The sequence below is a fragment of the Petaurus breviceps genome, unplaced genomic scaffold (genome assembly GCF_028583685.1).
Source record: "Petaurus breviceps papuanus isolate PSGF00001 unplaced genomic scaffold, PetGlider_PUasm1.0 175, whole genome shotgun sequence".
Taxonomy (NCBI): Eukaryota; Metazoa; Chordata; class Mammalia; order Diprotodontia; family Petauridae; genus Petaurus; species Petaurus breviceps.
The window spans coordinates 68,136,116-68,148,781 of record NW_027185764.1 but is presented as its reverse complement, the minus strand read 5'-3'; the positions used below and the strand labels follow the sequence as shown (position 1 = coordinate 68,148,781).

General features: G+C 37.0%; 1 protein-coding gene across 1 annotated transcript in view; it reads left to right on the top strand.

The window, feature by feature from the left end:
• The window catches only part of SHOC1 (shortage in chiasmata 1), a 142,630-nt gene that overhangs the window by 57,315 nt on the left and 72,649 nt on the right, over positions 1-12,666 (top strand). Inside the window, exon 10 of the mRNA XM_069085313.1 lies at positions 3,448-3,681. Within this exon, the coding sequence (XP_068941414.1) occupies positions 3,448-3,681 (234 nt within the window). The remainder of the gene's footprint in view (positions 1-3,447; positions 3,682-12,666) is intronic.

The following is a 12,666-nucleotide window of genomic DNA, read 5'->3' as shown; positions in this document are numbered from 1 at the left end:
TTCTATCTCCCTTTATTTCTCCCATTTATCCCCTTCTCTCTATTCATACTACAACCAGTCTAGGTCAAATCCTTATCACCTACTGCCTAAATAACATCAATAGCTTTCTAATAGATCTCCCTGCTTCCAATTCATCATCCACACAGCTACCACAGTAATATTTCCAAAGCACAGGTCTGACAATGTCAGCCCTCTGCTCAGGAGGTTTTGGTGGCTCCCCATTGCCTTTAATACAAAATACAAACTCCTCTATTTGGCATTTTAAAGCCTTCTTAGTCTGACTTTAGCCTATCTTTCCAGACTGATAGTACATTGTTTCCCCTCCTATACTCTGTGCACCAGCCAAACTGGCCTTCTTGCTGTTCCATGCACGCAACATTCCATCTCCCACTTCTTTGCCTTTGAGAAGCTGTCCCTCCTACCTGGAATGCTCCTTCCTCTCTGCCATCTCCTCTTGGAGCCCCAAAATCCTTTCTTTGTTGAGGGTAGTGGACTCAACCTCAGGTGGTTCATCTTTCCAAAGGCTTTTCTGGATTTCCGTCCAACCCATGCATATTTATTTTGTGTATACCCTGTATGTACTCATCTGTGTGCAAGATGTATCCACATAGTAGAATTCATGCTCCTTTGTACAGAGGGCACCAAGGAAGGGTACTACACCAGTTAGGGTAGTTAACATGCTGGATTACAGGGTCAGGAGCCAAAAAGATCTTGACAAGCTAGAGCATTAGAGACAGCTCAGCTAGAGAATTGGGCTGAAACTAAGAAGGTGATATTCAGTAGAGATATACGTAAAGTCGTCCACTTGGGTACCAAAACAACAGAAAGTCATAGATAGACAACAGTTGTTCTGAAGAAGATCTGAGAGTTTGAGTATACAGAAAGCTTAACATATTAGTAGTGTGATGTGGCAGCTAAGAAAGCTGATGCAACCTTGGGCTGCATTTGAAAAGGGAAGTTTCCAGGAATGGCGGGTGATAGTCCCACTATACTCTGCCCTTTTCAGAGCTCATCTGAAATAGTGTGTTCAATTTGGGAGCCATGGTAAGGACATCAGTAAGTTGAAGAATGTCCAGAAGAGGGAAACCAGGATGGTGGAGAGCCTAAATCCCGTCAAGATTAAGGTGGTGGGGAGTGGGGAGGAAATATAATAGCTCTCTTTAAGTATTTGAAGGGATATTTTTTGGAAGAGAGACTAGACCTTTTTCCTTTTGTTCCTGGGGTGCAAAAAGTTAAATTTAAGCTTTTATGTCAGGAAAACCTTCTTAACAGTTGGAGCTAAGAGTGACATGGACTCCTTCAAGAAATGGTGGGTTTTCCCTTCCTTCCCTTCCTTGCAAGTCTTCAGGAAGAGTTTGAAGTTTAACATCTGAAAATATTATATGGGGATGTGGGGTGTATGGGTTGGACTGGATGGCCTTTAAAGGCCCTTCCAACCCTCCAATTCTGTGATTCCTTGAGGAGAGGTACTGTCTCACTTTTTAAATCTATGTATCTCTAGTGCCTAACAGAACCATTTTGATTACCACTATACTAAATTCTTATCTTATCCTTCTTCATATATACTTTGTTCCAGGCAAACTTGCCTGCCAGCTGTTCCCTGTTCACAGTTCGTTTCCTTGCCTCTATTTCTTTAGAAACAAACCTGCTGCTGCATCTGCCTGCCACAAGTCTCTCGCCACTGTAGGCTATCCTCCATTCAACTGCCAGAGCAATATTCCTACATTCCTGTCTGACCACATCACCCCACCCTCCTACACAATAAATTCTGTTCACTCCTTATCACCTCCAGGCTAGCCTAGACCTCCCTTACCTTTCTAGTCTTCTTTCGCCTCATTCCCCACCCATACAGTCTTTGATCCAGAGTCACGAGCACTCCATCTCTCAGCTCTGGACATTCCCTCTGGCTGTCTCCTATTCCTGGAATACTCTCTCTCCTTATCTCTGCCTTCTCCCTTCATTCAAGTCCCAGCTTAGGTTCCATCTTTTATAGGAAACCATCCTCAGCACCTCTTAATTTTGGTGCTTTTCCCTTCTGTTGATTATGTCTTATCCTGCATATAGCTTATTTGTACATATTTATTTGCTTGTTGTCTCCTCCCTCACCCCCTCCCCATTTTATTGTGAACTCCTCAAATATGGGGACTGTTTTCTTTTTGTATCTTCAGCACTTAGCACAGTACCTGGTATACAGTAGATGCTTAAAAAATGACTCTTAACTGACTGACAAAATAGTCTCCCATATCTTGAATGTACTTCGTCCTCCTGCTTCATAGAATCTTGGTCTTCCTTCCCTTCTTTCCACCTTCATCCCCAGGACCTTTCTTTTTTTTAAAAAGCTATCATTAACACTGTTTCTCTTGAGGTTACTTTGTATATATTTAATCATATACATGTTGTATCATCCCAAATCAGAAGGTTAGGTTTTTCAGGGCAGTAGCACTTTCATTTATCTTTGAATATTCATAGTAGACACCAAATAAGGGTTTGTTGAATTGAATTCATAACTAATAATAGAAGTTTACAAATGCATACAAAATCATTTGCAGTCCTTTTTAGTATTTATTTTCTTAGCTGTTTGTTTTATATATATTCATCCTTCTCAACAGAAGTTAAAACTTTAGTATTTTTAAAATAAGTACATTTCCAAAACTATAATTATTTGGGTTTGTTAATGCCAAATCACTCTTTTTTTTAGCCTATACAAGATGAAATTCGTTATGAGATACTTCTCTTTAGTGATCTAAAGAATTGTATTTTATGCTTTAAGTATAATTTTTGCAAATTCTTCCAAATTGTAATTCAGTGTTAGACTATATAAGCAATGGGGCGGCCAGGTGGCTCAGCGAGTAAGAGCACCGGCTCCAGTGTCAGGATGACCTGGGGATCAAATCTGGGCTCAGATACTCAGCACTACACCGAGAAATAACTGGCCGTGTAACCTTGAGCAAGTTACTTAACCCCTATTGCTTAAAAAAAAAAAAAGAATATATAAGCAAAATAAATTTTGATTTCTTCTACTACCATTAGTGTGGTTCAGTCTTTATTAAAAGAAAACAGCAGTGTGCCAATCTTCTCAAAAAATGGGAAATACTTATTTGTGACTTGACCACCATACATCTCTTTTGTTCATTTTGGACAACTAATCTGTTTCATGATTTTACTCCTTAGTAAGTTGGAAATTTTTGGACTTAACAATATTTTCTGGGGGTTTTTTCCATTTTATTTACTCTATACAAGTTAAATCAAACTTATTTTAAAAGTTTAGGTGTAGCTATTTCCAATGTTTTGTTTTTTCTGGGAAAAATGTTAAAGATGACTGGAATGTTCATAATCATTTTTAAAGTATAAAATGTTTCATAACAATATAGCTATATTTCCATGATGTTTTTCTAAACTTCTCTTTGCAACTGTGTTAAGAATTATTTCTGCCTATTTGTTTTTTAGTGCCACAAACCAAAGACCCTCAAATTCACTATTCAATTATAGATTTGAAAAGAATGTTTCCTGTTGAGGTAGAAATTCATATACTTGACTTGTTAGAAGAAGGATGTTGGAAGCAAGAGGGACTGAGCATGACAATGACAGATACTTTGGAACGTCGGACTTCAAATTTGTGTCATCATAACCTGCTTCCAACTCAAATGGACATATTACCTGTAAAACCACTTCAGCTAGAGTGTAAGTTACTGATCTTAAAACCATTTATTAGAGGGTTAATCTCTGAGATAGAAATTTATCATTTCAGGTCAACCCTGGTAACTCACTAAAGCAAACATTTATAATTACAATTTATATTTGTTGTTCAATCACATCCTACTCTTCTTGACCCCATTTGGGCAAAGATACTGGAGTGGTTTGCCATTTCTTTCAGCTCATTTTACAAATGAGAAAAATGGGGCAAACCAGGTTAAGCAATTTGCCTAGGGTTACACAACTAGTAAATCTGAAGTCAGATTTAAACTTAGGTCTTCCTGACTTAAAAGCCTGGTGCTCTCACTTTGCCACCTACCTGCCCCAAGGCAAATATACACTGTTGAAAAATATATATAATAATACTGTATTCTGCATTTTAGAAGCAGTTTTTCCAAAAACAGTTTTATTTAACATTAATATAATGTCCAAGCTATTTCTAGCTTAGAAAGATTCCTAAACTGGCATATTTCCACCATGCTTTCTGACATGTGTACTTCAAGACAATTTGAGGTAACATTTATAGGAATCTCAAAGTAGGAAAAGTTTGTAGTGTGTTAATATATAGTTTGTGATTAACAATCCATAATAGCCTCTACTCAGTTCCTTCCTGAACCATTCTCTTAATGCACTGACAAGGGTTTTTTCTCCCTGTGATCAATATTTTAACTTTAAATTTAAAAAAAGAACACTGCCTTAGGTGGGACATGATTTCAAGTGGATGAAAAGCAATGATCTCGTCTAGGCTGGAGTTAAATTTGGTCATCACCCTTAATTCACTTTTTTAAGAAAAGTCCTTAGCTTTTGTTCTACAGCTTTCCTAAAGTGAATCTTAATATTTTCATTTGAACGTAAAAAGAGATTTTTAATATGGTTCTACAACTCCCAGCTTTTTGCTTAAAATTTGGAAAGGACCCATTTTTCTGTCTCAGTTATGGAAATTTCTTTAGTTCCTGTTCTTTCCAGCTTCAGTGACAGGATTGCTATTAACAAATACTTAGTTGCTTAGTAAAATTATTTCTGTTCATATCAAACTAGTCACTATTCATTTGTTCATTAAATAAATACTTGTTGAGAATGCAACTAAGCACTTATCTGTAATCTGTTATGTGAGGTGTTATGGGAGAAATTTTTAACAAAACAAATTTCACAGTCACTGCCCTAATGGAATTTAACATTCTAATAGAGATGATAAGACATGTACACAAATAACTATCATAGAGAGTAGACTGTGAAAGTGTGACAGGTATAGTAGGGGGATATACTTAACAGTACTCATGCTGCTCAAAGATTAAGGAGCATGATGACTGAAAAAATTTCATTGAATTCAGTAAATCACAAGTATCACTGAGTGACTTTTTTAAACAAATTATTTATTAAAAAATTAAAAACAGAAAAACAAAACAAAAAATTATTTACTTACTTTTAGTTTGCAACATTCAGTTCCACAATCCCTTGAGTTCCAAATTTTCTCCCTCTCTCTCCTTCCTCCCCCCCATGGCGGCATGCTATCCAATATAGATTCTACAAATACCTTCACATTAAACATTAGTCAAATTGTAAAGAAGAATTATAACCAGTGGAGTGAGCAGTGAGAAAGAAGGAATGAAACAAAACAAAACACAAAAGAGAGAGAGCAAGTAGTTTGCTTCCATCTACGTTCAGACTCTTTCTGGCATGTGTACCTCAAGACAATTGGAGGTAACATTTATAGGAATGGGCTATAAAACTCCACCAACAATGCATTAGTGTTCCAGTTTTTCCACATACTTTCTAGCATTATCATTTTCCTATTTTGACATCTTAGCCAATCTGACCAGTGAGATGTTGTACCTCAGAATTGTTTTGATTTACATTTCTCTGATCAATAGTGATTTAGAGCATTTTTTTCATATGCTTATAGATATCTTTAATTTCTATCTCTGGGGGAGTGGTGGTGCAGTGAATAGAGCACCAGCCCTGAGTTCAAATCTGGCCTCAGATACTTAACACTTACTAGCCATGTGACCTTGGACAAGTCACTTAATCCCAACTGCCACTCCAAAAAGCAAAAAAAAAAAAATTTCTATCTCTGAAACTGTCTGTTCATACCCTTTGACCATTTATCAATTGGGGAATGACTTGTATCCTTATATGTTTGACTAAGTTCTCTGTATATTTTTAAAATGAGACCTTTATCGGAGACACTAGTTGTAAAAGTTCTTTCCCAATTTTCCACTTCCCTCCTAATCTTGGTTACATTGGCTTTATTTGTACAAAACTTTTCAGTTTAATATAATCAGAGTTATCCATTTTGCATTTTGTAATGCATTCTATCTCTTGTTTGGTCATAAATTCTTCCCTTCTCCATAAATTTGATAGGTAAACTATTCCTTCTCCCAGATTGCTTACAGTATCAGCCTTTATATCTAGATTGTGCAACCATTTGGACTTGATTTTGTTATACAGTGTAATATATTGGTCTATGCCCAATTTCTGCCATACTATTTTCCAGTTTTCCCAGCAGTTTTTGTCAAATAGTGAGTTCTTATCCCAGAAGCTGAAGTCTTTGTGTTTACACTGTGACTTTTGAGAAAACAATTTATGCAATGTTAAAAATACTATAAAAGAATGAAGAGCATGAATAGGTTTAAAGAAGTGAAGGCATCAGTGTAGATTACTTTTAAAAGAAATTTGATAATGATGGGAAGGAGAAAACTGGGGCAAAATCCTAAGGTCAGTCTAATACAAGAGGATAAAAATAGAATAGGGGCAGCTAGGTGGCGCTGGTCCTGGAGTCAGGAGGACCTGAATTCAAATTCAACCTTGGACACTTAACACTTACTAGTCATGGGACCTTAAGCAAATCACTGAATCCCAATTGCCCTGCCTTCCCCCCACCAAAAAAAAAAGCATTTATAGAATTTTGGAGCTAGAGGGGCCCTTAGTTATCATCTTTAAACTTCATCATTCATAATCTTCATTTGCAAATTAGGAAATTAAAACTCACTGAGGTTAAGTAACTTGCCTCATTGGTGTCAGAACAAAAAACTGAACTAAGACCTTTTGATTCTTAGTGCATTACTTCTTCCACTGCATGATGCCACGTCTTCAAAATGAAGGGAATGTCTTTTTATTGTTTGTTTTTTCTAATCCAAGGGAGCCAACATGACATAATAAATAGAGAGCCAGCCTTGGCCTCAGAAATATCTGAATTCAAGTCCTACCTCTGATACATACTTATAACTTAACTTCTCAGTCCCTACAGGAAAAACTATACTTTGTAGAATTATTGCATTGGTAGAGAGAGTTTCTTTCCTAGAGATCTCCCTATACTGATAAAATCAAAAGTCTGAAACAACATCTAATCCATTTAGTTGATGAATATGATGACACTAATATAATGAAGGGGTATTTGTATTTGATTGATAGCTATGAAGGGAAAGAATAAATGGATAATTAGGTGAGGGTATGAGCTAAAAAATTTGATTGGTGGACACATGTCTGCAGATTGATGCAAGTACCTGGCTGGGGAGGCAGGGATGGGGGTGCAGGGCTTGTTGAAAAACATGGGGGAAGCAACATCTTTAACTCAGCATGTCTAAAACTTAAGTATCTTTCTCCCTAAAGCTTGCCTTCTTCCAGATTTCCCTACCTCTATATAAGGTACCTCCATCCCTCCAGACTCCCAGATTCATAAGGTTAGCATTATCTTCAACTCCTTACTCTCCTTTACCACATATATCCAGTAAGTTACCAAATCTTGTATTTCTACCTTCACAGTATCTCTTACATCCAATCCCTTCTCTACAGTTACACAACTATCACATTAATTAAGGTCCTTTGAGCTTCTCACCTAGGTTATTGCAACAGCCTGCTTCAGCAGTCTCCTTGCCTCAAGTCTCTCCCCACTCCAGTGAATGCTATAAAACTGCTGCCAAAGTAATTTTCTTTAAACACAGATCTCACCACATGTATCACCAATTCATCCAACTCCAGTGGCTTTCTGTTGCCTCTAGGATAAAATAAAAGCTTTTCTGTTTTACTTTTAAAGCCCTGGTGCAATCTGGTCACAATTTCATCTTTCCAGCCTCATTGTGTATTACTGCCTCTCCTATACCTTGTGATCCAGCCAGACTGACCTTCTCTCTGTTCCTTACAGACAACACTCCATGTCCCATCTCCAAGACTTTGCATTAGTTATCCCTGATTTTTGGTATGCACTCCTACCGTGCCTCTACCTCACTTCCTTTAAGATGCAGCTTAAACACCATCTTCTGCATGAGTCTTTGCTGATCCATTTAACTCCTCCCAAACTACCTCATATTTAACTACTTTGTATATATTTGTATTTATGATATATATGTATTTGTACATGTACTTGTATTACCCTGTTAGAATGCAAGCTCATTGAGAGGAGGAATTGAGACGGAGAGAGAAATAGAGATCTCAGAGAAAGACACAGAGAGGGAGACAAAAATCCCAGATCTCATCCGTGGGGGAAAGTGTCTAATAGTAAAGTAAGCTGGGGGAATAGAAAGATGTTCGAGATTCTGGCTTTTCCACATGGCATATTCCTAGAGTCTTTTCTCCCTGTCAAGAATCTGTCCTTGAATAGAATCTTTTTTTTTTTTGTCTTTTTTTGGAAGGAAGAAGGCAGGGCAGTTGGGATTAAGTGACTTGCCCAAGGTCACACAGCTAGTAAGTATTAAGTATCTGAGGCTGAATTTGAACTCAGGTCCTCCTGACTCCAGGGCCGATGCTCTATTTACTGCACCACCTAGCTTCCCCACCTGAATAGAATCTTAAACTACATTTCTTTTTTTTTTTTTTTGGATAGGTACTATTATTATCCCCTTTTAATTTTTTTAAATTTATTGATTTGTTTGTTTCCTTTTAGTTTACAAGATTCAATTCCACAATTCCTTGAATTTCACATTTTGTCCCCCTCCCTCCCCTCCCCCCCACGGCAGCTTATAGTCAAGTATAGGATCTGTAATTATACATTGGTCAGGTTATAAGGACGGATTGTACCAGCTGGAATGAAAAATGGTAAAGAAGACATAGAAACAAATAAGAGAATGAAAAAGATCAGGCATTTTGCTTCCACCTGGATATAAACTTAGTTCTTTCTAGTTCTTTCTCTGGATGCACATTTTTCTCTCCATCATGCGTCTTTTGGGATTGACTTATATCACTGCATTGCTGAGAAGAGTCCAGTCTATCAAAGTTGGTCATCACACATACGTTGTGTCTGTAATTGTGTACAAATTTCTCCTGGTTCTACTCTTCTCACTCAGCATCAGTTCTTTTAATCCTCTCCAGGTAAATATGAAGACTGCCTGCTCCTCGTTTCTTATAGCACAATAGTATTCCATAACATGCATATACCACAACTTGTTCAGCCATTCCCCAATTGATGGGCACTCCTTTAATTTCCAATTCTTTGCCACCACAAAAAGAGCTGCTATAAACATTTTTGTACATATGGGTCTTTCTCCCATTTCTACGATCTCTTTGGGATATAACCCTAGGAGTGGTATTGCTGGATCAAAGGGTATGAAAGTATTTATAGCCCTTTGGGCATAATTCCAGATTGCTCTCCAGAAAGGTTGGATCAGTTCACAAGTCCACCAACAATGCATTAATGTTCCAGTTTGCCCACATCCTCTCCAGCATTCGTCATTTTCCTGTTTTGTCATCTTAGCCAATCTGACTGGTGAGATGTGGTACTTAAACTACATTTCTTCTTCTATCTTGGAGCTGGAAGCCAGAAGAGCAAGATGTCTCTTTTCCAAAATTCTCACCAACTCTGCTTCTCATGCAGGTGTGGAACATTGAGTATCAGTCTTCACCAATAACAACAGTCCCTTGCAAATAGGCTTTGAGTTACAGGTTACACTTGTATCTCCAGAGCCTTACATAATAGTAAGCATTTAATAAATGATTGATTGTTTTTGATGAAGCCATGCTGTTTTTTAATCATTACTTCCTTTTCTAGGTTTTCATTAATTGTCCCTTCTAAAAATGTGTTCAATAATTTTTCTAGGAATAGTCAAGCTCATTGGCCTACACTTTTCATTTTTTTTGAAAAAAAATACAATATTTTTTTTACCCTTCTTCAGTCAGTATCACAGAATCTCAAAGTTTTAAGGTCGTCTAGTTCAGTTTATACCTGAATTTAACTTAGAGGTCATCCAGTTCATTTTATACCTGAATAAGGATCCTCTTCCCAACATATCTATAAGTGGTGACCATTCAACTCTTATTTGAAGAACTCCAGTTAGGGGGAGACCACTACCTCTTAATGCAGCCCATTTCTCTTTTGAATAACTAATGGTTAGGAAGTTTTATTTCATCTCAAATCTAAATTTGCCAATTTTTCAACTCCATAGTGGATAAAGTGATATATTTAGAATAGAGAAGACCTGCATTTAGATTCTGCCTCTGATACTCATTATCTGTGCAACCACAGACAAATCATTTAACTTCTCTGAGACATAGTTTCCTTATCTGTAGAATGAGGATATTATACCTGCCTCACATGTAAAGTGTCTAGTAAACTTTAAAGCACCATACAAGCCCCAGATGTTATCTTACCCATTATTCCTGCTTCTGCCTCCTGGGGCAAAGCTGAACAAATTTATTTCTTTTTTTGCCTGGTAGCCCTTCAGATATTTTAAGACAGGTTATTATGTCTAGATATGTGTTAGTAAATGTTAAATACCAACTTTCTGGGGGAAAATACATACTTTTGAGTTTAATCTGCATTATTAACATTTTCTCCATCATTAAGCCTGGATAGTCAACAAAATAATAAATCAGACCCTGATTTGTAGCATTTGCTGATTTCCAAGGTGTAAATATTCACATTGAAAACTTATCAGTCATCTTTTCCAAGAGTTAGCTACAACACATTCCTGAACCTAAGGCATTTCTTATCCAGGTTAAACATAACCAAGTCCAATAATTGATCATGTGTTATGAACCTAAGACCCTTCAAAATCTTGGTTGCCCTCCTTAGATGCTCTCCAATTTATCAATGCCCTTCCTAAAATGTGGCACTTAGAACTGAACACAGTATTCAGTGTGACCAGAGCTCCCTAATGCTAGTACTTTGCCTGTCTTGCTGTGATCTATAATCATAAGATCTTTTTTGATTTTCATATCATACTGTTGACTTATATTGAGTTTGCAATACACAAAAACCCATAGGTCCATTTTTTCAAGCTATGTGAATTCCAGCCACATTCCAAGGGAAGGGCTAGGAATGTGTCCTGAAATGACTGTAGTAGAAACACAAAAGTTATCACTAAAACTTATTTTATATAAAATAAAATTGACTTTTCTCTTTACATTATCATTAACTTTTTTTGTTTGAAAGCATATTTTAAGAGGAAAATAGACATCTCTCTTTAAAATGTATCTGACTTTTTATTTAATGCTAATGTATTTCTAATATTTAATATCAATATATTTTATATTTATTGTGAGTTAAGAACACTACAATCACTGAAAAATTGAAGTTGATCACCCAAGTAGTGCTGGAGAGCCACATGCTGGGTATGAATATACTATAGCTCATTACAAACAACCACATAAGAGAAGTGTTGGAATAAAGTCATGAAATGAAAAAACATTTACTGTGTGATTACTCTGTGCAAAATACTGTGCTAAGTGCTAGTGATTCAAATATTAAAACCAGATAATCCCTGCTTACATTCTGTTGAGGGAGAGAACACTACCTATAGGAGGTAAAAAGGCCCCATGATCCTTTGCTGTTTTTGCAGCAGCAAAACCAATGGTAATGAATCTTCTTTAATGTTAATTCTACTGATATAAATAATATCCCTTTCTGATCTTCATTTGACAGTGTCAAGGACTTTGAGGCAAGAGCTTTCTTTTCTGAGTATGCTAAAGAGGCCTGGTCACATCTCTGTAAGAGTTTATTCCTTGGGTAGTGCCTTCAGGAGTTGTTTGGGAAGCATGGTCAATGGGAGTAGGGGAGAAGCCATACTACCCTTCCAGAGGTTCTCAGGCTTATTTTTTCACTAATGGTAGCTGGTCAGCTCTTGAGTCTTGGTGGCAAAGACTGTGAATCCATCCTCCACAGAGTTTGCTACCCTCAGTTATGGCCAGTCTAGAGGCCAGTTTAGAAGCAGGGCTGGCATTATGGGGGTGGGGCATTGCCATTCACAGAGCTCTTGGTTACCAAAGTCCTCAGCTTTCTCTAGCTCTTGGGGTCTTAGGGAGGTGGGGATCAAGGTGATATAGTGGTATGACTCCCCTGAGTCTTGACACCCCTCCCTTATCTCCCCCAGTATATTTTGTTGCCTCTTCTAGGATGACTTGCCTGCCCTATGGGTGGCAATCAGTCATCAAAATCATCAGGATATGATAGGAAAAAGATGGCCTGGTCACAGAAGAGCAGTGGATAACCAAGGGCAGCTTGCATGCTCTGCTGATCCTTGGACTATGAAGAGAATGTGAGAAGGCGTCCTAGTACATTGAATGTACCACCTTTGTCAATCTTATAAGAGGACAAGAGTTGTAGAGGTAGTGAACAGGCATATGTAGGTTGAAATCTACATTGCTGTAGAAACTACAGTAATGAAATCATAGATCCATTAGAGTACTGAAATATTTGGCTTTGGATTAATATGTGAACTTGTAATTAATGGCTACAATAGAAAACAGCTCAAACTTATCCATAATCTTGTATTTTTACAGTACGTGCTTGTTTAGAAATCAGTAAAAATTAATTGTTTTGGCACTAGGGAAAAAGTCCAGAAATACTCTAATTTATTGGTTTTGGAAATAATATCTTTTACTATCAGTTGATTCTAGAATAACAAAAAATATTTTTAAAATAAAATTTGAATTTGAATTGATTACGTTGCACTAAGATTTCATTATCTTTGTAGAAAACCTTACAAAAGGAACACACTTTAAGGTTTCAAAGCTGAAAGTAGATAAAATTGCCATACGTTATAG